Genomic DNA, 27,474 nt, shown 5'->3' on the forward strand with positions numbered 1-27,474 from the left:
ATGAATACATAAATCTAAGATGGAAAGCAAAGGAAGAAAAAAATCCTGGCTCCTGGGTTTCAGCCAAGTCCAGCACCAGGAGAACGCACACATGAAGGCAAGTTCTCTTTTGATAAAATGCCCTTGGAAATGCCCTTTCAAGTAACACTCATCTACCTCCCTTCACAGATGAGCACATGGATGCTTCCAGAAGTCACATGATTTGTAAGAATTAGCCAATCCCTTAGTGGTAGGATCAAGACCAAAAATAAGTATGAGAATGCTTCTGATTCCTAAGAATACATTTTTTTGGAACAAGCACCATGACAGAGTACTGTTGAGGCTGTGTTAGTAAGGGCCACGTCCCTGGGAGCAAACACTCGAGTGCCTCTCCTACTACCAGGGAAGACTGGGTGAAGGCCTATAGGATAAGGCCGAGAGCCACACAGCAGCTTCTGCAACCTGCGGGCTTCAGAGACCGTCCTCGGCCCAGGTAACGATTCCTGTCCAATTTTTGCATGCTAACCCTGAAGCTTTAGTTAAAGTTCCTTCAAGTATTCCAGAAAAACCTTGTGGGTTCATACTTTGTATCCAAACCATGTTGCAACCAACTCCAGCCAGCCCAACAGGATAGTGTCAGAAATAATTACATAATTAGGAATCACACAAAGGAGAAAATATTAGGCAACTGGAACTGGGGACCCTGAGTCCCAGTCACTTCTTTCCAGTAATAATTCTTCCGCTCAAAATGTTAAAAGGTACTAGTTAATAAATTAGCTTCCTTATGCAACTTTAAATTCTCTAGAGCCATGAACTCAGCACATTCTGTTCCTTGTGAGTAAACTCAGCTCCCTTCCCCAAATGTCTGTCCTTTTGACAATTTCCTGCATATTCACCTTTCTGGTTCAGACACTGTCTTATCTGATCTTACCTGAAAGTCAATTAACTGTTCTTTAGTTCCCCTCCTAAAGCTGGTGCTCCTCTTGGATGGTCTGCGCTAGTTGCTGTGCCTCAGAGGGCATAAAATCGAAGCTATGCAAGCACATTCTGCTGAAGGAATAAAAAACAAGTCACTCTTTGCTCTAACAGTATTTATAATAGATAACTCACACTGTAAATATTTTTGAAATACACATACACACAAATCAGTGAGAAGCAGATCCCCCCATCCTAATGCCCATGGTTGCCTTTCAGACTGATTATGAACTCGTGCACATCTAAGTGCATTCTGTGATTTTTTTTATACTGGGCAAAAACATTTACTTTAGTATAAAGTAATTCTTACACAAATAAAAACATACTTCATAGTTCAATTCTGTAACACACAAGCATACACAAATAATATGTACATGATACACCTTGACGTGCAAGTTACATTGTCTCCTCCTAACCCCAAGCAAGGTTTCTTTCATTTTCAAACTTAAGCGTAGGGTAACATCCAGCATAAATAACCCCAGCACTGACTTTACAATCTCTGAGACGTGCATTTTTACCGAGAAGCCCCGGTCGCAAACAAAAAACACCATCGCCCCTCCCACCCCGCCAGCTGCTCCCCACAGCGTCCAAGCCCCTCCCCGAGGCCCAGAGAGCTGCCCCGCACCGAACGCCACCTGCGCCTTCCCGCCACGGACGCCGCGCGGGAGCCGGAGCCGCCGCCCCTCCCCCGCAGCTCCAGGCCGCCGGGGGCGCCGGCTGAAACCAGACCGAACGACCCGCGACGGGCCTGGCAGGGCTCCGGGCGGACGGGGCGCGGCCGGCTCGGCGAGGGGCGGGGCTCCGGCGGGGCTGGGCGGAGCTCCGGCCGGCGGGGCGCGGCCGGCGTGCGGGGCTCCTCCCCTTTCCTCCGGCGGCCGCAGCACTTCCGGGTCGACGCGGAGGCGGGGCGGAGGCGCCGCGGCGGCTGTTATTGTTCGGCTGGGCTGGGCCGGGGCGCTGTCCTCCCCGTGGGCTGCGTGGTGTCAGTTTGTCCGGCTTCCTTCCCGGCCCTTCACTCCCGGCGGCTGACGACGACGACGGCGGCGGCGGAGGCGGGCGGAGCCTGGCGTTTCGAGGCTGAGCGGTGCCGGGGTGAGGGGCTCGGAGGAGGAGCAGTAGCAGGAGGAGGAGCCGTGTGCCCTGGCACCGAGCGGCCGCCGCGGCCATGGCGTACGCCTATCTCTTCAAGTACATCATCATCGGCGACACAGGTGAGGCCCCCCCGTCCCCCGGGCACGGCCGGACGGTGCGGGCAGCCCCTGCGCCCGGCCCGAGCGGGGCAAACGGCGACCGGCGCCCACCCGGCCCGGCGCCTCCCTCCCTCGCGGCCGCGCCGCTCCATTTCCGCAGTGTTGGAGCTGGTGACGTGGGCACTGCGAGCGGCCGCGGCCTGGCCAGGCCTGCACCCGGGGAGGGCCGCGGCCCCCGCCCTGGCCAGCGCTGCACCCGGGCCGGCCGTTTGCGAGGCCCGATGCGGAGGGTGCGTGGCAGCGAGGACGGCCCCACCTGCAAGGCTGCACCGTGTCCTCCTGCGTCCCCCTCCGCGGTCCCCTGGGGAGAAGGGAGGAGGAGAAGCGAAGGTGAAGGGACCAGGGTCCTGATTTTCCTGACCATTCCCACTTCTTTCAGCCAGCACGCATCTGCCTGGACTAGGGTTAGGCTCTACGTGCTGTGGGGCAGCCAGCTGAGAAGAAGAAGAAAACCTTTTTTCTTTTTTTTTTTTTTTTTTTTTAATGATACTTAACACTCGGTTCCCAAGTCGGAGTAAATCGCATCTCATTATGTGACAGCTGGGGAACCCCTTTCAGGGTCATTAAAGCATGAAAAGCATGAGACAGTTCTGTCGACTTCTGCCACGTGTAATCTGGAATTCGTAGTAGTGTTGCAGGGCCCGGTCAGAGCTGGGGTGTGTGCTAACGTTTGCAGTGAGGACGCTGAAGTTGTAGATATGTCAGATCCGGGTCACCGCTGCCAGTTTTCGGGGGACCATTTGTCCATGTGAAGTCAAGGAGATTAGAGTATTCTGACTTTAAGTGACGTTCTGGCATATTTCACAGATAAGTAAACAGCGTAATTCGGTTTTTAATACCTGTGATTTTGGCATTACTTCGAACCTAATAATAAACCTAAAGCTTGTTCAGGTGTTACAACTATTAATACATGCGTGTCTGATTTCAGTGGTGCCTCTTGCACAACTTTGGACCCTTTGCACAATTTTGGAAGTGTAAGCAGCAGCAGCTTGTGCTTGCATTAATGATGCAGCAGGTTTTGTAAGTAACTAGGGAAGCAAGTTGCTTGCTGCCAAGAAAAAACTTTGTGTTATAAATACGGGGATTTTTTTTTTTTTTTTTTTTGGCTAAGAGTTTTGATGTGTGTATTTATGGAAACTGATTTTCTCTGTCGGATCCTGGATAAAGCAGTGTTTTGCATATAGTTAATAGTACATTTATCAGCTTTAACAAATGCTGTATTTGGGAGAGTTGAAGGCCCTCTGGCAAAATTTGATTTGGCCTGTCAAGATTTAAGCTCAGAGGGCTGTCACGCTGTTATGACTAGGCCTGATTGTGTCCATTTGGCTATCTTAATGAGTATTCACAATTAGACTTTTCAGGTTGCCTTTTTTTTAATTGGATAAACACAGTGTTGTGCAGGGAGGTACTAACAAGTTGATGCTCTGTGCTGTTGCAATGTGTCCTTTCCAAAAGCTGTCCCCAGACAGTTGAAAGGGAGGACTCTATTCTGGCCATTACTGCTGTTCCAATCTAGTTCAGGCTTTGAATCCTTAACATTGACTGTGTAAAGCACCACTTTCTCCCCATTCTAGTTCTACCAGTAGACTTTCCTGTCAGCTTCATCTCCCTGAAATGTGGTATCTGGATGCAGTTTCTCTCCTCGCTCAGTTTTTTTTATTTGGATCTTCAATGAACTGCATATTTTAGCTTTTGTCCACTTCCTCGAGCCTTCTCTTCTATGGTTGCCCACCTGGCTTCTGCCAGTGAGACAACAGTGGCTGGTTTCTGTGTGTGTTGCTGGGCCCTGTAGAGTAGTTTTGCCATGAACTCTCCCTTGGAGAGTTCCATCATGCCTGCAGAGTGGTAGTACTGAGCTGTTATTATGTGCCAGAGTTACTCTGTTATACTCACTGGCAGTGACTGTTCCTTTTCTGAATTAGTGTTTCTCACTTTACCTGGAATGTGGTGTTTTATAGATACTTGTCTGGGCATCTAAATTCAGTTTTATACTTCTGGAGAGAAGATGTGTTGTGTGACTGTTTCAGGAACTCTCTAGTAAAAAAAAGGGGGGGGCCCTATACAGTAATGAATGAGGAGCCAAACCAGTATATTCCTGAGTATGTATTAATAACTTGATTGAAACATTTATCCCATTTTTATTGACCTTGATCAAAATCATTATGTTTACTTAATTTCAGACTATATTTATAATTGTAAAGTACAACTGAATGTGGCCCTCTCACTAAGAAATGATGTGACGACCATACTGTGAGATTCATCTTATGTTTTTATAGTTGTAGTGTGAAAAACATACAATAAAATCACCCTTTTTCCTGTTTTTCGCTTTCTCCAACCTATGAAGCCATCATTCTTAGCCATTCATTCCTCCCATAGTGAGATAAAATGGAATAAATGGTGGAAATACTTTGATTTCCCAGGAGAAAGGAAATCATGATGCTGACCATGATGATACTGTTGAGCTGTTTCCTTGCTTTGAGGTCAAATATAGTTAAAATGTAGCCTTTAAGTTTTTCATTAGTAGTATCTTGTTTCTGAAAAATTGTTTAGAAAGATATGTCATTTAAATGTAGATGAAAATGATATTTAAGAAGCCTGACCCAGGATAAGCAGATAATTATCAAGAATAGAGGGAGAGAAAAATTCTAATAAACCTATCATTTGCCTACCATTTTACCTCATCACTAACCCTTCCTGGCACTTAACCCTGTACCCAAGAGGGGCAAATGTGGTTGTAACCTTCTGTCTGAAGTGCCCTTCTTGTCCCCTCCTCCCCACCAGGAAAAAGAGAAGTTCCATCAGGACACTTGGCCAACGCCTAGTCATCTGTTCTTCTAAGAGAGCTACAAACTGGGCTGCTCCCAGTGCTATTCTACAGGCCCCCATCACTTTTTGCCCACTCTCACTTGCCTTTAAATCTTCTATTTTGTTAGGAAGGTGTGTGATTTTGTCTTAGATGGGAAGGTATCTAGTCAGTCAGAGATTTATAATAGTTAAATGATGGGCCCTTGAGAGAGGTGCTATAAATCTTTACTTGAGATGATGTTTGAGCAGAAATTCAAGTAGTGAGAACAGATTTGCCAGTGGGTAAGAAGAAATGTTGGCAACTCAGGAGAGCATGCCCTGGGTGGGAGACTTAGGATCCAATTATGTGTAATAAAATCTTCATTACCCTATAGTTTCATTATTTTTTTTAAAGATTTATTTATTTATTACAAAGTCAGATATACAGAGAGGAGGAGAGACAGAGGAAGATCTTCCATCCAATTATTCACTCCCCAAGTGAGCCGCAACAGCTGATGCTGCACCAATCTGAAGCCAGGAACCTGGAACCTCTTCCGGGTCTCCCACACGGGTGCAGGGTCCCAATGCATTGGGCCGTCCTCAACTGCCTTCCTAGGCCACAAGCAGGGAGCTGGATGGGAAGTGGAGCTGCTGGGATAAGAACCGGCGCCTATATGGGTTCCCGGGGCGATCAAGGGGAGGACTTTAGCTGCTAGGCCGCGCTGCTGGGCCCCCAACAGTTTCATTATTTTGACATTAGTAGTGTTTTAGAAAAATGCCAAAAAAATTTTATAATGTAAAACTAAGTTGCTACTTATGGAAATGAATATTTCTTGCCCATTTATTCACATAATTCTGCTTTGAAGTTATCACAGTATAGTTCAGTTAGTTGCAAAGTGAAATACATATTCAGAAAATGTAAGCTGTTGTTTATTTGAGGAAAATTATCTTGGTGTATTAGTTCACTTTCAACGTGGTTGACAAGGGGGATCTGGCCAAATTGTCCTCCTGCAATGGAGTGGTTGTCATTCATTAATGGAACAAGTTTGGATGTGAGGTGGAGAATATTACCAGCATAGGAGACTAAGAAAGAGGACTCAATATGAGGCAGTACAGCATCTGCAGTCGGTAGAAGAGGTAGTTCCCAGAGAGGGAGTGGCCATCAGTATCAGATGAAGTGCAAGGTGGAGTACTGGTGAAATGGGTAGGAAGGCTTTAGGGCCTTACCACAGCGTTTGATAAGTATTGAATGAGGTGAATGAGGATGATAAGGTAAGTTACTAAAGTGTGTAGCACGTAACAATTTCTGAAAAGTCTTGAAGACTACACACTTAGCTGTTAGGTCTGGAGAGAAGAGTAAAATTCTCTGTTTGGATTGATATTGGTGAAATGAGGCTCTTATTTTATGGTTCATCCCACTGTTTCTTGTTTTTAATTTTAAGCAATAGTACAAATAGTGTTGGTGATTAAAAAGAAAAGAAAAAGATTGGGAAGTTTAAAATAGTCATATGAGGGAAAGAGATGCTTATATGTGGTTGCAAGAATCAGGTTGGCTGGCATGTAGACACACATGTATGTGTGTATATATTTTAAGCTATGAGAGACTTCAGGTTGACAGGCTGAGAATAAGACAGGTGAGGAGCAAAATCCCAGAGGACTTGGGGAAGGAAGCAGATTTGATTTCCAGAGCTGTACAATTTTAGCAGAAAGACCTCTTCCTGGGGACACCCAAAAAGCTTCCTTAGATTCTTGTGACTCACCTGAAGTGTTTTTGAACAGAATCAGTTGTCTAAATCTCCGACAATTTGATTCAGTAAACTTGAGGTAGAGCTAACCCTCTGTTGCAAATCTGTGGCCAAGCACTAGTTACTGTATTTTATTATGTGAGTAGGCCACTTATACTATCTTTAGAAAACAGCAAAAAACAATTCTTTAGATTTAAAATTAACTAAAAAAATGCAAGTTTTAAAATATGCAATACATATTAAAAAGAGTATATCATATATACATAATTTTAAGGAACAAAAAAACACTTTGTCAAGGGAATGCGCACCCTTAGTACGTACCCCTCTCTTCCTTTCAGCAAGGTTTCAGTCATCAACTAGAATTTTATATCAAGGCTTTCCTTGCTTCTCTTCAGAGTTGGGTCACTGATGCATCTATGACATAAGTTGTTTAGTTTTGCCAATTCTTAGATGCGGCTAGCTGCTTCATTTATGAAATGAGAGTCAAAATAGATCAAACATATCTTTTAATGTCATCTAGAATTTACATGATCTATGTCTGTTATACCTAAATCACTGTTTTTTGCATGTTTTTAGTTAGTCTTTCAAGATTTTTGGCTAGCTGCTTCATTTTCTGCCTCTTCCTAACCAAGTTTACTCAATGCATGCTCCCTCTCAATATTTATATTGCTTCTGAGACTTTGTATGGAACCACAGAGGCTGTTAGTCCTGGTCTCATTCATTTTCCCTTTGTAATCATGCGGTGAAGCTCCTTCCTGATCATCCCTAGAAATATCCCTGCTGCTGTTGTGCTCTTGTCCTTTTTGTCCCACTCCATTCCTGGTCCAACATAAAAATAACTTTTTGCTGTTACCTCCCTCACAGCTCCCCATCCTCCATTTTGTCTCAGCAGCTCTTTCTTGCGGTAGCCAGTGATTTTGCTTTTGCACACCCCAGTATTGCCAGCTCAGCTGTTTTCCCCTCTCCTTCCAGTCCAGCTATGCTTGCTGCATTTTGTTATTCTCTGATTTCTTCAGTCTGTGAGGCTGTGTCCTTTGCTACAAAAGATGTAGCCACATGCCTTGTCTCCTTCCTAACTTTTAATTTTGTACATGAAACTTTCATATTTGATTTCTGCAGCTTCATTTCTTTGTAAGGTTCAAAATAATCCATTTTAGCTGCTATTATTCACTTTCGCTTAGCAAAGACATACTAAAATTCCTTCTGCCTACGTACCTCCTTTCAATTCCTGTGGTGCATTTCAACTCAAACCTCATAGGTTTGGTTCATAGAGCTCCTGTTTTTGTAGCTCTGTTGTGTATCCTGAACATCTTTATTTTTAAGAAGTATTAATTGTAATGGTAATCCTATTCATTCCACCACAGGTCAGTTGTGGACCATTTTTGCCTGTTTTTCTAAATTGAAGGCTTGTTTGTTTGTTTTCTTTTTAAGATTTATTTATTTTTATTACAAAGTCAGATATACAGAGAGGAGGAGAGACAGAGAGGAAGATCTTCCATCCGATGATTCACTCCCCAAGTGACCGCAACGGGCCGGTGCGCGCCGATCTGAAGCCGGGAACCTGGAACCTCTTCCGGGTCTCCCACACGGGTGCAGTGTCCCAATGCATTGGGCCGTCCTCGACTGCTTTCCCAGGCCACAAGCAGGGAGCTGGATGGGAAGTGAAGCTGCCGGGATTAGAACCGGCGCCCATATGGGATCCCGGGGCGTTCAAGGTGAGGACTTTAGCCACTAGGCCACGCAGCCGGGCCCACTTCAGACATAATTTAAACATGGTTATGTAAACGTGAGTTTACATAAGAGTGTATTTTCTGTTTCTACCATAGCAAACAAATTTAGTGGTTCAAACAATAGAAATTTAACTAAATGTTTGGTAGTTCAGAAGTCTAATATGAGTAATGGGTCTGAGAGCTTTTTACCAGGGCTGGGTGCCTTCTTGGGGAGTTGTTGCTCACTCCAGAGTGTAGTTTGTTAAAGCTGTAGGACTGGGAATGCTTTCCCTGCTGGTTGTCTTGGGACAGCTTTGGCCAGTTTCTGTTTTATGCATCTCAAAGTCAGCAACATGGAGTCATGTCGTTGTGGCCCATCTCACTGATTCTCCCTAGAACATCCGCTATCTCTCTGATGAGAATCTGTGACTATGGCAGGTGTCGGCAAAGAGCTTAAGCCAACAGTTGGAATTGCTGCATCTCGTATCACAGTACCTGGGTTCAAGTCCTGTTCCACTCGCTATCCCTGCTTCCTTGTGATGCATACCCTGCAGGATGAGTTTCTGGGCTTCCAGCTTCAGCCTGCTCCAGCCCCAGCCTTTGCAGTGCATTTGAGAAGTAAACCAGCAGATGTCAGGTCTGTCTTTCTGCGTCTCAAGCAAAAAATAAAAATGTAGAGGTAATTTATGTAATTAAGCTAACTTTACTAGATAATTTAGGGGTAATGCTCCCATATCCATGTCAACTTTTTTTTTTTTTTTTAATATTTATTTGTTTGAAGGACAGGATTCTAGAGACAAGCACAGACAATGAAAAAGAGCTTCTGCTGGTTAACTGACTAGCTGGCCACAACACCAGACTGGGTTAGTCCAAAGCCAGAAACCAGGAGCTCCGTATGGATCGACCATGTGGGTTGCAGGGGTCCACATGCTTAAGCCTTTCTCTGCTGTTTTCCCAGGCACATTAGCAGGGAGCTAGATCTGAAATGGAGTAGCTGGGACTGGTACTGGTGCCCATATGGAATTCCGTCATCATGATGGCCTAACCTACTGTGCCACAATGCCAACCTTTCTGAGTCTACTCTGAACCACATCTGTAAAGTTTTCTGTACTCTGTGGAGTACTATATTCACGGGTTCTGGGCACTAGGGCATAGACATCTTTCGTAGCACATTATTCTGCCTGCTGTCAAAGGGTAAGGAGCAAATAATAGGAGCAGTAATCCAGGTGGTGACTCAAGTCCAGATATTTCATTGTGGTATTCTCAGTGTCTTAACCAGTATTATAACTCCTAGGCTAAATATCTACCCTCAGAATCTGTATCTTAATAGCACTTAATGTGTTTGTGTATATTGCAGTCATTGAAGAATTTTGGATTTATTTCTATTATCAGGTCACAGCCATGCCACTCATCATGGAATTTTGGGTGGAGGCAGAGACATGTGTCATACAGGAAACCAGTAATAGTCAGCTTCCCTAAGAATTTGAAGAGATGCCTATTCCCTGGAGGAAATACAAAGAGAGTATCTTCTACCAGCTAATTTGTGTGCATTAACAATCCTAATTCTTGACTTTTCTGATTGTAAAACATGCATGATATCTGCCTTAAGCAACACGTAGGGTAGTTTATCGAAGCTCAGAGTTATTTAGGATATTTTTTCTCTTTTTATGGTTGTCTTTGGAATTCAAATATCATTTTATTTTCTTTATTTCTTTGCAGTTGCTATATCAATATAAGTAGTATTCTTGCTGTGTTGATTATTAGAATTGATGGACCATGTTCTTTCATATTTTTCTATCCTTAGCAGTAACTGCTACACATGTAAGAGGCAAACAGTGTATTGTTCTAAGTGTTGTCTGGTTATTTTAGCTTAAGGAACATTCTTGCAAATTTTTATAATCCTTTCGCTTGTAATAGTATATCTTGGTGTGATTCTCTACTGTTGGCCATAAGCCTGGTAAACAGCATCTTTATTTTCTCATCTAGAAAAAGCCAGTAATAGCTTGGCTTATCTACTAGGATTTTTTGTGAGCTTTAAATAATATATGCAGTTGCTTGTAAACCACCAAGGACTTCTTTATTGACAGTAGTATATTAGAGATATTTTTCCCAATCTTTAGAGCATTTTAAAATTTAGATAAGGGGTCACATATACAAAAAGCTATTCACTATTCTGACTTGCGTCTGCAATTGCTTGAGTTGAAGGAAACAAGATCATGAGTTAACCAAAAAAATGGCAACTTTTGAATCCCAGACTCAAATCGTTTTCTATCCTAGCTGTCCTGAGCTACTTGTGATTGAGAAAAATTTTAAGAAGAGGGGACTACTTTTATACTAATCTTCAGGGGAAAATTGGTAAAATCAGTAGCCATCTTCTCCCTTGATTTTCTTTTTTTAAAATTTATTTTTATTGGGAGGGAAGATTAACAGACAGGAGATACAGAGAGAAAGATCTTCTGTTGCTAATTCATTCCCCAAGTGGCCCAACAGCCAAAGCAGAGCTGATCCAAAGCTGGGAACCAGGAGTTTCTTCCAGGTCTCCCACATGGGTACAGGGTTCTGAGGCTTTGGGCCATCTGCTGTTTTCCCAGGCCATAATAAGGGAGCTAGAAGGAAAGCAGAGCAGCTGGGGACACAATTCAGTGCTCATGTGGGATCCCAATGCATGCAAGGCAAGGATTTAGATACTTAGCCATTGCTCCAGGCCCTCACTTTACTTCTTCTGAACCCCTTAGAAAAGAGACAGTTTTATAGGTCTGCAGAAGTCTTCAGTACAAATGAATCTATTGATTAATACTTAGCTTATCTCTTTGGAGATATCAATTTTTACCATTTTCAAAAAACAGTATCAAAGTACATGTGTCCAAAATCACTTACGTGCAGTGTTACTCAACTTGATATACCAGTTACACGGTAAAGCAGGATAATTCTGTGTCTGTGTCTGCCTTCTAAGTAGTGATATTTGTTAGTTTTTCAGGAAGGTAAAGAAATTCTAGCAGTTTTCACAGCTAAGTGCATTTTTAAACAAATTGAATAACTGTGTTCATAAAGCTCAGCCTGTATGAGGAAGCTGGAGGGGACAGACTGTTAGATGCTGTTCTGAATTTGTTGCATTTCATACGAACCATCTGGATAAATTCCAGTTTGGTTAGAAGAATTAATATATAATGTGGATTATAACAGAGTACAAATTGACCTTGATAGGAAAAACGATTGCCTAAATTCAGGAAATGGAATTAAGTAAAAGTGAAGTTAAAACTCATGTTTACATTTTTTTTTTTTTTAAGATTTATTTTATTACAAAGTCAGATATACAGAGAGCAGGAGAGACAGAGAGGAAGATCTTCCATCCGATGATTCACTCCCCAAGTGAGCCGCAACGGGCCGGTGCGCGCCGATCCGAAGCCGGGAACCAGGAACCTCTTCCGGGTCTCCCACGCAGGTGCAGGGTCCCAAGGCTTTGGGCCGTCCTTGACTGCTTTCCCAGGCCACAAGCAGGGAGCTGGATGGGAAGTGGAGCTGCCGGGATTAGAACCAGCGCCGATATGGGATCCCGGGATGTTCAAGGCGAGGACTTTAGCCGCTAAGCCACCGTGCCAGGCCCGCAAACAATATTATGAAGAAAATTTTTAAATGTAAACATGAGGGCGCCGGTTCTAATCCTGGCAGCTCCACTTCCCATCCAGCTCCCTGCTTGTGGCCTGGGAAGGCAGTGGAGGACGGCCCAAAGCCTTGGGACCCTGCACCTGTGTGGGAGACCCAAAAGGAAGTTCCTGGCTCCTGGCTTCAGATCAGGTCCCGGCATCGGATTGGTGCGTACCGGCCCGTTGCGGTCACTTGGGGAGTGAATAATCGGACGGAAGATCTTTCCTTCTGTCTCTCCTCCTCTTTGTATATCTGACTCTGTAATAAAAAATAAATAAACCTTTAAAAAATATTGTTTGCATAGTTGAGAAGGATACACACCCATGTGGGCCTCCAGTTAGGGTGGAGAGGAGCAAGTATGCAGGAAGGTGGGTGGGATAAATGTTTCAGTTGCTTTTCCTTTAGTCTCCTGGTGCTAGGCAGGGCAAAATGAAAGGGACCACTCCTTGCTGTCAAACTGCATCAGCACCCAGGGACAGGGACAGTCATTTGAAAACACCTTAAAAATCCCAATACAGGAAATAATGTTCCAAGGGTGTTACTTGAGAGGTTCTGATATTCTGAGATGTTGTTGACTTCACTGCACCAGGGTTGAGAAACTTGTCAAGTTTTTCATATTTTTCAATTTGGCTGTTAACATGATGGGGAAAATTTTCTCTTCTTAAAATTTTTATATTGAGTTTTTTTTAGTCTAATTTTTTAACATTGTTTACATAGTTAAGGGGGATACACATCCTTAAGGGTCTGCATTAGAGTGGGAAGGATCCAGGTATGGAGGAAGGTGGGTGGAACAGATGTTACAATTTTTTTCTCCTGTGTCAGCAAGGGAGGGAGAGAGAGGGGTCGGTTCCTTGCTGTCAAACTATATCAGAATTTGAGAATGGAAAGATGATCGTTTGAGGACATCTTTGAGACCCTGAGGAACAGTATTCCAAGGGTGTTTTTTGAATGGTTTTGATAGTTCTGACACATCGTCAGGTTTGTTGCCCCAGGGTTGAGGAAATATTTCCAAGGTCTGTTGGCTGTCAAAGTCATCTCAGTGTGCATCCACAGACCCAAACACTTGCTACAAAGCTTGGCCAGTAGGTTGGCCAAACTGTTCTGCTTACCATCTTCTGATGAAGCACTCGGCACCCTCTGGGCTTAGCTGAGTTAGCTGTCATGCCCTGTGTGCATCTGGGCATGCTGTCCACATGAGGCCCTGTCTTGAGAACGTACTCCAAGGTTGAACAGCATATTTTGTGATTTTCCCTGTGACCAAATTTTCAGTCCAGTGATATAGTTGGAGAGTCCCCCAAGAAACCTCAGCTGGGGAATGACCTCAGACTTGAGTCTTGTGTGCTGGCCAGTGGATAAGGTTCATATTTTTTTAATATTTCTTTTATTTTTATTGGAAAGTCAGATATATGAAGAAGAGGAGAGACAGAGATCTTCTGTCTGATGATCCACTCCCTAAGCAGCCACAACAGTCCAAGCTGAACCTATCTGAAACTAGAAGCCAGGAGCTTCCTCCAGGTCTCCCACGCGGGTGCAGGGTCCCAAGGCTTTGGGCCATCCTCAGCTGTTTTCTCAGGCCACAAGCAGGGAGCTGGATGGGAAGCGGGGCTACTGGGATTAGAATTGGTGCCCATATGGGATCCCAGTGCATTCAAAGCGAGGACTTTAGCTACTAGGTTAATGTGCCAGTCCCAGTAAGGTTCATTTCATCACATGTACCAACCAGTGCACATAGCAGTGGATGCAGTGCCTATTTAGTTCTGTCCCTCTCCCCGACTCACACAAGCTGATGGATGCTGCGACCTAGTCCAGCACAGCTGCCACAGGCCTGGTCTTTATGCACACCAGCTGGTGCTACAGCCTCGTCAGGGTGATCCCCAATAACTCACACCAGGCCTTCCCTCAGCCCGTTTTGAGTATGCTGGCATGTGCTGCAGCCTTGCTATGTCTATTTCATATCCCATCTGGTTCTTGTTCACATCAGTGGGTGCTGCAGCTTAGATCAGCCTGCTCTGCTCCCAGACTCAGTCCTCCTGTGCCAGTGGGTGTTACTGCCTTGCCCAGCTGCTTCACAGCAGCTCTTGCTCTTGTGCTTACCAATGGGAATGACAGCCTAGCAAAGGAGTGCCCACAGTTTCCCCATCAGCCACCTTCCAGCCCTAAATCTTGATGCCTGCATGCTAGTCTGAGATGCCTTGTCCCCATTCTCAGCATTTGATAGCAGATGTATGGCTTGGTTCAGCCAGGCCTGTCAGTTTCATGTAAACTGACATGTGTTGCAGTCCAACCTGGCCTGGCCTGCACTGCCCATCCTGGCTCTCACTCAGGTCTGTGTGTTGTGGACTGACCCAGCCTGACCAACCCCCAAACCCAGCCCACATAGATGCCAACAGGTGCTGCTGCCCAGCCTGGCGTGGCCTGCCTCCAACCCCAACTCTCATACTCATCAACAGGTGCTATAGCCTAGCAAGGGAGTTCCCCAAGTTCCCCTACCAGCTCCACTCCAAGCCCAGGATCTTACATGTACAGGCAGTGCTGCTGCCCAGCCAGACATGGCCAGCCCCGATTCCTGGCACTCACCAATGTATACTATGGCCTAGCCCAACTGGCCCATACCCATTCCAACTCTCAGAGGTGGGTGCTAACAACCTAGCCCAGCCTGGCCTGTCCTATACCCATTCTGGCTCTCTAGTACCAGCAGGGTGCTAAAACCAGTCCAGTCTGGATTTAGACCTGCCTCTAAACCTAGCCTACAGGCATGCCTATGTGTGCTGCAGCCTTTCCCACTCTTTGTACCTACAACCCTAGCTTTCATACTCCCCAGGGAGTCCCTAGAGTTCTCTTACTAGACCTGTTTGCAGTCCCAAGTCTTGCGCATATTGAGAGAAGCTTCCCAGTATGGGAAGCTATCCCAGCCCAGTATGGCCTGTCCGCAGTTTCAGCTCTCACTGGTGAGTGTTGTAGCCTAACCCAACAGCACAGCCAACACCCTGTCCTGGCTGTTGTACGTGCCGGCAGTTGCTGTGGCCTGGCCCAGTCCAGCCTGCTCCCAAACCAAACTCACGCAAGTGCTGACAAGTCCTGTAGCCTTGTCTGACCTGGCCGGCCCACCCTCAGCCCAGGCTCTTGTGCTCCCCAGTGGGAGCTGTGACTTAGCAGGAAAGTTCCCCAGGATCTCATGCATGCCAGCAGTCTGCCCTCAGTCCTGGCCTTTGCATGTGTTAGTGGGTGCTATAGCCTAGCCCAGCCTAGCCTCCTCCTAGCCCCAGGTCTTGTAAGTCAGGTAAGTTCTGTGGTCTGCCCTGGCTAAGCCCATCACCACCCTCCAGCTCCCTGTGTCCCACAGAGGCAAGCTCTCATGTCCCCTACACATTCTGCCCCCAGATCCAGTTCTGTCATGTTCTGGTGGGTGCTACAGCACATCCTGACATGGTCTAACCCTGGTGTGACATCTGGGGGCAGTTCTGTAGCTTAGCCTAGTCAGGAAGACCATACCTCTTCCACCACCACCTCCTGCCCCACTGCCAGCTTTTGCATGATGCTTTTTAGCTCAGTCAAATGTCTCTCCACATGGGCGGGTGCCTTGGCCTGACCCAAATATGTTCTCTGTTTTCTCCCTGCAAATGACTCTGTCTGAGCCAGTCCATGGAATCCTCCAGAAGTCATTCTTTCCCACCAAATATGCCTGCAGCTGCTGCCACTCCAATATGTCTCCAGACCCCCTTCCCTGGCGCCCCAGACGTCCTTCCATGGACAATCTGCAGCCCCCTGTTTGGAGGCCAAGGTGGTGCGCTCCCCACCCACCCCACACATCTTAAAAAAAGAAAGAAAAGTAGAATAGAGTAGGCAGGTATACTGACACGCTGGTATAATTAACACAGATTTGGCATTAACCAGGCCCAGAATGCCCACAAGGCTTGGCTGCTTTTTTCTCAGCAGCGTAACATTTATTAGACAACCTAGGCAGAAAAATTATCTGTTTGTAAAATAAGCTGCTAATGTTTAAATCAGACCTCTGTTTCATTTTCATATGTTTAAATTAAAACTGTTTGGTTTAGGATTTTTTTTAAGATTTATTTATTTTTATTGCAAAGTCAGATATGCAGAGAGAAGGAGAGACAGAGAGATAGCTCTTCCATCCAATGATTCATTCCCCAGCGGTCGCAGTGGCTGGAGCTGAGCTGATCCAAAGCCAGAAGCCAGCAACCTTCTCTGGATCTCCCACATGGGTGCAGGGTCCCAAGGCCTTGAGCCATCCCTGACTGCTTTCCCAGGCCACCAGCAGGGAACTGGATGGGAAATGGAGCAGCCAGGATTAGAATCAGCACCCATATGGGATCCTGGCGGATGCAAGGTGAGAACTTTAGCCACTAGTCTACCACACCAGGCCCAGTTTAAGATTTTAAAAATAGACTTTTCATAAATTTAAAAGAGTTTTGAGGGGTTGTCACCATGACAGAATGTTAAGCCTTTACATGCAGTGCCAATATGGACACTGATGGTAGTCCCAGCTGCTCCAGTTCCAATCCAGCTCCTTGCTAATGTTACAGGGAAAGCAGCAAATGATAACCCAAGTCCTTGGTCCCTTGCACCCGTGTGGGAGATCTGGAAGCTCTAGGTTTCTGGCTTTGGACATACTGGTCCAGCCTTTGTAGCCATTTGTGGAGTAAGCAGCAGGTGGAAGATCTCTCTCTATGGCTCTCCTCTGTCTCTACTGCAAATCTGCCTTTCAAATAAAAATCTTAAAAATAAAAGTCTTGAAACATGAAGGTCAGTTTAGGACAAGGACAGCAACCATCAGTGGAATATTCTCCAGTGTTTTCTATGGAAACAGACTCCTTACCTGAAAATCACTAGAGGGAGTTTCTTCAGTTTTTGGGCCCCATCGAAGATCTACTGAATTACTGGGCTGGGACTTGAGAATCTGCATTTTTAGTGACTGGTGGTTGTAATTTCTAGGCATTGACTTGATATTTAATTACTCAGTTCTCAAAGCAGTCTTCCACTGAGAGACAGGGAGTTTTGGCCCCTATGTAAAGGAAGAAGGTGAGGTGAATGTGGAAACCCCAACAGTAGCGTTAAGGTGTAGTAATTTGTACTAGTTCTTTGTATGCCTAAGATACCACCTACACAAGGCCTCAAAATACAGTATTTTGCATCTGCTTTATTTGTTGAGCAAATATTTAGTGAATCTTGCCCTAAGAGATCATTCTAGGTAGTTGAAGGATGAGAAGGTAAATGAGTCAGCACTTAGCCTCAAGGCATTTTGTTTACAAATGAGATAACTGCAGCTTTAAGTGGTTCCACCTCTTCACTTTACCTTAGCATTTAACACCCTACAGCTAACTCTTTCCAGCCCTCCCTCCTTCCCTCTCTTTTTGCCTATATGTCTCTTTCTCCTCAGTTCATAAGCACAGGAGTCTTTGTTTAGCCTTGGAGATAGAAATCTATGTGAATAAAAATGATTCTTGCTTTTAGGGAGCTTAAACAGTATAATCAGATTCAGCAAGAGTAGCAGGGGCCGTCACCTTGGCATATCAGGTTAAGCTCATGTCTGACTCCAGCATACCTTATGGGTACCAGTTGCAGTCTTAGTTGCTCCTCTTCCAGTCCAACTCCCTGAAAATGTGACTGGGAGAGCAGCAGAGATGGCCCAACTGCTTGGAGCACTGCCACCCACTTGAGAGACCAAGGTGGAGTTCTGTCTCCTGGTTTTGGCCTGGCCCAACGACCATGCTCCTGGGAGTGAACCAGCAGATGGAAGATATCTTTCTCTGTCTTTACCTGTCTCTCTACAATTGTCTTTCAAATGAATAATTTTTTTTAAGTAACAATGGTATTTATAGTAGTAATAAATATTTGTTGAACTTTTTAAAAAGATTTATTATATTTTTATTGCAAGGCCAGATATGCAGAGAGAAGGAGAGACAGAGAGGAAGATCTTCTGTCCAGTGACTCACTCCCCAAGCAACCACAACGGCTGGAGCTGTCCAGAAACCAGGAACTTCTTCTGGGTCTCCCACGCAGGTCTCCACGCAGGCTTTGGGCCATCCTGGACTGCTTTCCCAGGCCACGAGCAGGGAGCTAGATGGGAAGCAGGGCTGCTGAGGCTAGAACCGGTGCCCATATGGGATCCTGGCACATTCAAGGCGAGGACTTTAGCTGCTAGGCTACCATGCCGGCCCATTTGTTGAATTCTTTTTGAATGTTTTAGTATGTGGCAGTCAGAGTGAAACATATGTCATCCATTAACTCAATACTCAAAATAAGCCTATGAAATAGGTACTATTACTCTGCTTCTTACAGACTAGTAAACTAAAGCTTTGGGAAGATAATTTGTCAATAGTGATTGGCAGAGCTATAATTGACTGCAGTATGGCTTCAGAGGCAGAAATCTAAGCACAACGAAAAAATGTGTTTATATAATATGAAATGTATGTAACATTGCCTGGTCCAAGTTCAGCTCCACGTACATGTGCTGTTATTAGGGATTATTAATTTTTAGTTTCAACCTTCCTAAAAGTATAGTTGTAGTATGAAAATACTCATTGGCCATTTAAACTATTTCTGGTTCGATGATCTTTTCTAAATATCTGCCTCCATGCAGTCAGCATACTTGACTGTTATTCTCTATGAAGATATAAAATAAAATAGTGCATATTTCACAGATATACAGAATTTCTTCAAATGTGTGAATGTTAGAATGCTGCTTGGATTCCATATAATGCCATTGGTGAATAATGGAGCCTGACCTTTAGATTAGTAAATAACTAAAGAATAAAAAATATATAATGCATGCTTTTGAGGAACTTGCAATACCAGGAATAAAGAAAAGATGTTGGGAAAACTGATCAAGCTTAGGCTGGCCTTGTAGTATAGTGAGTAAAGATAACGCCTGCAGTACCAACATCTCGCACTGGGGACTGGTTTGTATCGTTGTTGCTCCACATGTGATCCAGCTCCCCACTAGTGTGCCTGGGAAAGTAGTGGGGTGTGGTCCAAGTGTTAGGGCCCCTGCAGCCATGAGGGAAACACAGAAGAAGCTAAGGTGACACTAGGACTCCTATTTTTGGTCTGGCCTAGCCCTGGCTTATGCCACCTATTGGGGAGTGAACCAATGGATGGAAGATGCTTCTGTGTTTCTCCTTTTCTCTCTGTAACCCTGCTTTCTGATAAGTAAATAAATCTTAAAAAAAAAAAAACTTGGAAAATTTTTGTCAATATTATTTTACTTATCGTGCTGCAATAGGGCACACATTAAGAAAAGGATGCATCAATACTAAAATGAAAACAGACACGAGACAGCTGAATAGTACCCTATAGCCACTTTAAGATGTATAGCAGCCGGTTCTGTGTACAAACAAAAATTGAAGGGTCAATGAAGTAGTCACAGGATGTGGTTAAGAACTTGCACTGTTATAACGTATAGATTACCCAATACCATGTCAGTTAATTCCATAATGTTGTAAATTGTTGTTGATGTTGTGCTGAGGCTTCTAATTGATCGGGATGATACTCTGCCAGCTCTGCCTTCAGACCAGAGATGTTCTTCCCCAAGAAACTGTTGAATTTATCTAGACAATAAGATTCTGGACTCTGCTTGGTATATGTTTGCAACGAAAGAATCTCAACTTAATTTGAACTGTACTACTGCAACAAGGTGGAGGAATCCACCATGGGGGGAGGGCACGGGGAGGGGATGGGGGAGGCCCTGAGCCACATAATGCAACGTAATAAAAAAAAAAGAAAGAAAAACTAATGTTAAAAAAAAAAAAGAAAAAAAGGCTGCATCAGGACTGACGTGGTGCAGCCTGATCTTCTGCCTTTAGTACCAGCATCCTGTGTGGACACTGATTGTAATCCCCACTGCTCCACTTCCCATCCAGCTCCCTGCTCCACTTCCAATCCACTCCCTGGGCAGTGAAGGATGGCCCAAGGCCTTGTGCCCTGTATCCATGTGGGAGCTCAGAAGAAGCTCCTGGGTCAATGCTTTACAACCATCCACCTCTGGGCTTTTGGATTGTAACCCAGGGGATGGAAGATCTTTCTCTCTGCCTCTTCCCCTCTCTGTTATGCTTTCAAGTAAAATAAATGCAAAAATAAGAAAAGGATATATCATGAAGTATGTGTAGAACAAAACCTTCAGCATGTTCAGCATTTCATATTGTCTGTGTTCAGGATGTAGTTGTAATTAGGTTAAAATATTATTATATATGAAGTTTGTTTTAATAGATATAAATTCTTGAAGATGAAGTCCAGTCAGAAGTTTTAGAATGGGCCCGACTCAGTAGCCTAGTGGCTACAGTCCTTACTTTGAACACACTGGAGTCCTGTATGGGCACTCGTTTGGATGACAGCTTCCCATCTCAGCTTCCATTCTTGTGACCTGGGAAAGCAATCAAGTTCGGCCTAAAGCCTGAGGACCTGCACCCATGTGGGAGACCGGAAGAGGTTCCTGGCTCCTGGCTTCTGGCTTCAGATCAGCTCAGCATCAGCCATTGCAGCCGCTTGGGGAGTGAACGAGTGGATGGAAGATCTTCCTCTCTGTCTCTTCTCCACTCTGTATATCTGACTTTCCAATAAAAATAAATACGTCTTTCAGAAAAAAAGTTTTAAGTTACCATTCACAGTGAAATTTTGTTTCCCTATTTTAATAATTTAATTTCAGAGGTTTTGTTTTAAATTTTATTTTTTTGTTTTTTATTATTATCATTTTATGATATAGTTACATAGGCTCCTGGTATTTCCGTTATCCTAGCCGCAATCCCCCCCCCCCCACCTAGTTTCTCTATATAATTACTACAGTATAGTTCTTCATACACAGTCATATGTCCATCATTGCAGGCATGGACAATGGCAGAGAGTCCAGCATCCTATTGTCAAGACATAGTGAATAGTTTCATTGTAAGTCCATCTTTGTCTGGAAGTGGAAATGCATACTACATTGTATCCTCAGATCTGGATATGTTAGTTTCCATTTCACAGCTACTGTACATCCCCTTAAATGAAAAGTCATGATACAAAATCAACAATAGAAAGAAAAATAGAAATTTACAATGCCATGAAGTTAAATGACATGTTACTAGATATGAGAGTCTCCATTACACAGCTACTATACATCCCCTTAAATGAAAAGCTACACAACAAAATCAACATCAGGGAGAAAAAATAAATTAACAACACCATGAAGTTAAATAACATGCTACTAAATGACTAACGTGTAGCTGAAGAAATGAAAATCAAGAACCTTCTTGCAGAAAATGATGCTACTGTATGATCTATGAGTCACCGAAGAATTTAATCAGAAGAAAATGTTTTGAGGAGATGAAACTAGCAGAAAACATCAAAACCCATGCGATATAGTTTCCGCTGATTTTTGTCGGTGAAATGTGTCTCTTCTAGACAAAAAACAGATGGGTTTTGTTTTTTAATCCGGTCTACTAATCTGTGACATTTGATTGAGCTTAAGCCATTTACATTCAGGGTTAATATGTATGAGTGGTACTTTGGTCCTGTCATTTTAGGAATGAGTTGTCCTTGGTTTAGTTTTCTGTTGTCATTTTACTGGGATGTTCATCCCATTTGCCTTTGGTTTTGTTTGGTGTTATTCCTCTTCTCTGTCAAGAGAACATCTTGAAGTATTTGTAGAGCAGGTTTGGAAGAGGCAAATTCTTTTAACTTTTCTTGACTGTGAAAGAATTTTATTTCATTTTCAAAGACAAAACAAAGCTTTTCTGGATATGTTATCCTAGGCCGACAATTTTTTTCTTTTAGAATCTGGAGGATGTCACTCCATTCTCTTCTTGCCTGTAGAGTTTCCTGTGAGAGATCTCCTGTGAGCTTAATTGGCATTCCTTTATATGTCAACTGATGTTTTTCACGTGCACATTTCAGGATCTTTTCCTTATGTTCAATTGAAGAGAACTTGATGATCAAATATCTTGGTGAAGATTGCTTTTGATCAGGCCTGTTGGGAGTTCGGTACCCCTCCTGGATCTTGTTTCCCAATTCTTTCTCTAGATTAGGGAAATTTTCCTTTATTATTTTATTAAATACATTTGCAAACTCAGCTTCTCTTTCTGCACTTTGTGGGGCTCCCATAACTCATATAAGAGGCCTCTTCATAGTGTCTTTCAATTCTTGAATACTTTTTTTGGCCTGATCCAGCTCTGCTTCCAGCTTTTTGTTTGCTTCCCCCTGGTGACAGGAAATACCTTCCAATGCTGAGATTCTTCTGCTTGCTTCATTCTATTTTGGAGACTCTCCACTGTACTTTTCATTTGCACTACTGTGTTCTTAATTTCTGATATACCAGCCTTGATTTGCTTTATTGCTGCTATTGCTTGTGAAAAATAATCCTTAAATTCTTTGAACTCTTGTGCTTCTCATTGTTGATCAGAAGCTTTAAAACGAGTTTTATGAATTCTGTGTCCCCCATTTTCTCAATGTCTTCCTCAGTTAACTCTGAGATTGGCATAAGGTTTTGCTCCTTTGCAGGGGAGTTTTCAGTAATATTCATTGTGCCTTTGTCTCTTCTTTTACTCTTGGTCATTGTACTTCTGGTTAGCAGAGTCTTCTCCGTGGGGCAAGTTTCTAAACTGTCACCCACAGGTCAGCAATGCGATTTTACTTATTTCAGTTGGAACAGGGCTCTTTGTTTGCAGCCACTTGTGCCACTTCCTCCAGCAAGTTTCAGGTCTGGGTTCTTATGTCAGATTTCCACCGTGATCTCCACAGTCCCAACTCCTGGCTCACCACTCTCCACCTCCTGTGATACTGTGCTGATGCTGCACCATTGTCTGTACGACCTTTCTCCCACTTCCGGTTGGAGCAGGTCCCAGAATTAGGGAGACAGAAGGTGTCCTATATAGCTAGGTTGTTGGTGCTGGTGATCTTGCTGGAACCTGTTGGACATTAGGTCTGGGTGCCACATGGACCTATTTTGAGCCATACAATGCCACAGTCGGTATTATTTTCCTGTGGGACCAGTGCAATTCATGGAACTCAGTGAATTCTTGCAAGCTCAGCACATGCGCAGTTCTCTGTTGTCCCTTGCAGTCCTAAAACTTTTGCCACAGTGTGCAAAATGGCGCCTGATGTACCACTACTAGAGTTCTTGATCTGCTGGCCGTGAGGTCTGAGGGCCACCAAGACCTGTTTTGGGTGGAACCTGTAGAATGCCACGTAGTTGCAGTTCACCGAGTCAGAAATGAGTTCACTGCCAGCTCAGTGTATGCTCAGTCCTTTCCTTTGTTTTGGCCTCTTTATGCAAAACGGCGCCTAATTCGGCTCTAGGGGGCTGACTAGGCTGTGAAATCCACCGTGTTCCCGCACTGTCCATCTGGGATCTGCTTCCCTGTCTCTGCTCCTGGTCAAATCAAACGGACCAGCAAGACAAACAGTTCTTTGTCTGGGTTCACCTCCCAAGCTCCCAGTGAAAGTCCCTTCCCACCTGGTTGGTGGTGTAGTTCTGGCTGCTGGTGTTCAGATCGCCTATTGGCTGAATGCTGCTGGGGTATCAGTCACTGCAACACCACACAGTTGTGTCTGCTGCTTTCCTGTCAGTCAGTCTCTAGGCACCCCTCTACTGTTGTTCTTTCTTCTCCTATTTTCTGGAATGTGTCCTCTCTGCTTCATCCTGATTAAGTGTTTCTCCGTCCGTTTAAATGTGTCCTTACCCTATTCCACCATCTTGATTGTCCCGGCCTTTTTGTATTGTTTTTGTTTTTGTTTAGTAACCCAGAGAATAAGGAAAAATTATTTAAAGAAAGCATCAGATTTGGACAAATGTTTGGTCTTGTGCTGTGCTTAACTTTTTTGTCTGTGGAAGATATTAAAAATGAATCTTCAATTTAGATATTTTTCAAATGCACAGAGCATAGCATTTTGATAAAAGGTGCCCTTTCTGCATATCTTATCAGTGGTACTAGTTAGATGGAGGTTTCTCAAAGTATCTGCGTAGCAGCCTTATGGAATTAGCTGTTCTATCTGAACACTGATATGTCTTAAAGCTGTTTAATGAAGTCTTGCATTTGACTTAAGCATGCAGAGATGTGGCTTGCTTAACTTCTTAGAAGTCATGATATGAAGAACATTTAAACACCAGTCCTATCTTGTTAAACCACAAGTGTGCTTTTTGTTTTTAAAGACAACTAAAGTTATTTTCATGTTTCAAATTAGCATGCTCAATTATAAAATAAGGACTGGTCTTTCTTAAAATACAGGTCTATTTTCAGTTACATTTATACTTGATGACATTGTGCTGGCTGTATCCCAACACAAGAATCTGACTTACAAATTGAAAGAGGAGAGATTCTTCATATTGCTTTCATCTTTGTAGTGGAGTGGATTCATTGTTCTTCATTTAGATTTAAACAAATATTCAGATGTTAGCTTTAACTCTAAGCCATGAAAACACTAAAAAAATTTAAAATTTTACATAATAATTCATAAGTGCTAACTAGTAGAATGAGAAATTTAATGATAATCTGATTAAATTCTATACTGTACACTTGACAGAATTATGTACAAAATGATTAAATGATGTGTACAAATTTACACAGTTACACTTCTCAGAGGCAGCCAGCTGCCAGAGGCAGTGAAAAAAAGTTAGATACAGCATTACTACAAACTTTCTTCTTTTTTAAACCAGTCAACAACTTAGACTGCATTTTCTAGTGAGATTAAGATAAAAAGGCTTGCTTTTTATGTATTATTTTCTGCGAATGTAGGATTAAATGTCACTTCTAAATAGAGGTCTGGTTCTATTGAAAGTCATAGTATACCAAAACCAATAAAGCATTATAATACAGTTAATTAAAACAATTTGCTTCCTTTTATGCATATTGTACATTTTGGATGGTACTGGATGTTTGTGCGTCATTGGTCAGCTGTAGCCAAGAAGGTGTGTGTATTTAGAGTTTGAGGATGATTGAAATTAATAGATGTGTTTGTTGTGTGTGATTGGAGGGACTGGAAAAACAAATCTGAAATCCATGAGTTAGGTTGTAACCTGCCTGCATAGCCAAAGGTGTTGTCAATGATTGAATTGGGCTTGCCCAGCTTATCCGGAAATCTCTGCTCGCTGTCATCTGATTATGATTTTAAACGTATCTGCAGTGTCTCACAACAGCACTTATATTAGTTTTAGATTAGCTAATTGGAAAGGGGCCTACCCAAATTGATATATCAAAAGATGATCATTTTGATTTTGCATTTTCACTGAAGTATATTATGTATATGGAAAATGCATGGGCCCTATTTTAAATGTACAACTCTGGGAGTTTTATAAACTGAACGTAGGTAACCAGCACTGTGCAGGGTACTTCGTATATTTACTTGTTTATTTGCTTCTTATAGCAGCTCATTAAGTGTTAGGATTTTCAAAGCTTTATGCTGTGTTATGGCTAATAAACAACGGAACCAGGATCCAGAGCATACATGGTGTAGTATGGAAACCCCAAGCTTTAATTGATTTATTGGTGTTTGTGTGTGGAGGCTAACCAATTAGGAATTGGTAAAATATCTGAAACAAACAATTGACTGAATATAGAGGACATAAGAATCTCTGAATTGGATCTTAGAGTGAGGAGCTCCTTAGTACAGGCAGCAAAGAGAAAGGCATCATTTCAGAGGATGGGAAGTAATTTATTGTATTTAACTGGTCATTAGACTCTGGTATGTTAATATGATCTATTAGTGTAATGATTTTCAGCTCAAATACAAAGCTTTGTGTGCTACTTTTGGATGTCAGCAGCCCAACAGTTGAGTCCTCACTGCTGTCTCCTTAGCAGGAAGCTAGAATCAGAAGCCAGAACTCCTTGTTTCACTATGGTCCAACCTCTCTCCACGTAGTCAACCCGCCACCCGTCTCCCACCAGCCCATTCTAAGTCTCATCGCACCTCCTGACCTGGAGGGTGGCTCCTTGGGCTGACAGGTGACAGGAGAGGAGTCAGGGCTGAGCCAGTGGCTGTACTTCTTCTCTCTGGCCGGCTGTAGCCCTTGTCCAGCCCCCTCCTGCCCTGGCCCCTGAAAACTGCTCTGGACAGGGGAGGCTGTTCTGGGGAGGGGAGGCACACTTGCCTCTGCCCTGTCACGTTCACAACACTGAGCATCGTGCATTATGCCATCTAAGCACCAAGTCCATACTGTGCTGTCCTGATCCAGGCAGTCACAAAAGGGCCCCTCAGACGACGTTGTGAAAATACGTATTATAGGGCTCGGCATAGTAGCTTAGTGGTTAAAGTCCTCCTTACCTTGCACAAGCTGGGACCCCATATGGGCACTGGTTCATGTCCCAGCGGCCCTGCTTCCCATCCAGCTCCCTGCTTGTGGCCTTGAGAAAGCAGTTGAGGACGGCCCAAAGTCTTGGGACCCTGCACCCACATGGGAGACCCAGAAGAGTTCCTGCCTCCTGCTTTGGATGGGCGCAACTCCGGCTGTTGCAGTTGCTTGGGAAGACGAAAGATCTTCTATCTTTGCTCCTCACTCTGTATGTATTTGACTTTGCAATAAAAATAAATAAACCTTTAAAAGATAAGAAATGATATACAACTTCCAGCTAAATCTTCAATCATTGAATTTCTCAAGAAATTAGAGTACTAAGAAATCATGGTAGGTTGTTCCAGAGCACGAGGATCCCCAGCTGCCACTTGTCCTTGTGTTTCTGTGATGTGTTTTTGGTTTCTGTGAGTTTTCTCTTTAATTCATTGTTTTTTTCATTTTTAACTTGCAGGTGTTGGTAAATCATGCTTATTGCTACAGTTTACGGACAAGAGGTTTCAACCAGTACATGACCTAACTATTGGTAAGTTTTGCAAAAGGGAAGAGAAGCACAACAAATTTTGGGTAGTTTAGATGGAAGATGCAATAGGGTCCATTCTACGGTGATAATTCAAGAATCAACAAAGCTAAACTTGTTGTCTGACATAATTTATTCTTTTTAATTTTTTTCAGGAGATTTGTGTAGTAAAAACATTTACCCAACTTTGCGAAAAATGATAACATGTAGAAAAATACTAACGTTAAAGTTTCACTTATATTTTAAGGTGAATAATCATTTAAGGGGTAAATAAGCAAGAGAACTGGACAAGCTTGCTGGGTTTCATTGCCATTAACCAGCTGAGCAAGCCACTTCACTGTGCCATGTCTTTCTTCCTCTGTCTATACAAGGAAAATAACTGTACTTCCAACCCCACAGTGTTACTTTGAGCAGTGAATAAATGTAGATTAGAACAGTACCTAACAAATTGGTAAATGGTACAACTTAACTGTAACTAATAACCAAGGAAGAATGCCATTTTATAGTTGCTGGTAATATATAGTCAACTGATATTAACTGTTACTTAAAATAGAGGTATTGCTTACTTTTTAATAATTACAAAAGTTTT

At 43.4% G+C, this 27,474-nt stretch overlaps 1 protein-coding gene across 1 annotated transcript in view; it reads left to right on the top strand.

The window, feature by feature from the left end:
• The first annotated feature begins 1,839 nt into the window (after window positions 1-1,839).
• The window catches only part of RAB2A (RAB2A, member RAS oncogene family), a 76,946-nt gene continuing 51,311 nt past the window's right edge, over window positions 1,840-27,474 (top strand). Inside the window, exons 1-2 of the mRNA XM_004588006.4 lie at window positions 1,840-2,165; window positions 26,820-26,891. Of these exons, the coding sequence (XP_004588063.1) occupies window positions 2,120-2,165; window positions 26,820-26,891 (118 nt within the window). The 5' untranslated portion in view covers window positions 1,840-2,119. The remainder of the gene's footprint in view (window positions 2,166-26,819; window positions 26,892-27,474) is intronic.

This window comes from Ochotona princeps, chromosome 9 (assembly GCF_030435755.1).
Source record: "Ochotona princeps isolate mOchPri1 chromosome 9, mOchPri1.hap1, whole genome shotgun sequence".
NCBI classification, from domain to species: domain Eukaryota; kingdom Metazoa; phylum Chordata; class Mammalia; order Lagomorpha; family Ochotonidae; genus Ochotona; species Ochotona princeps.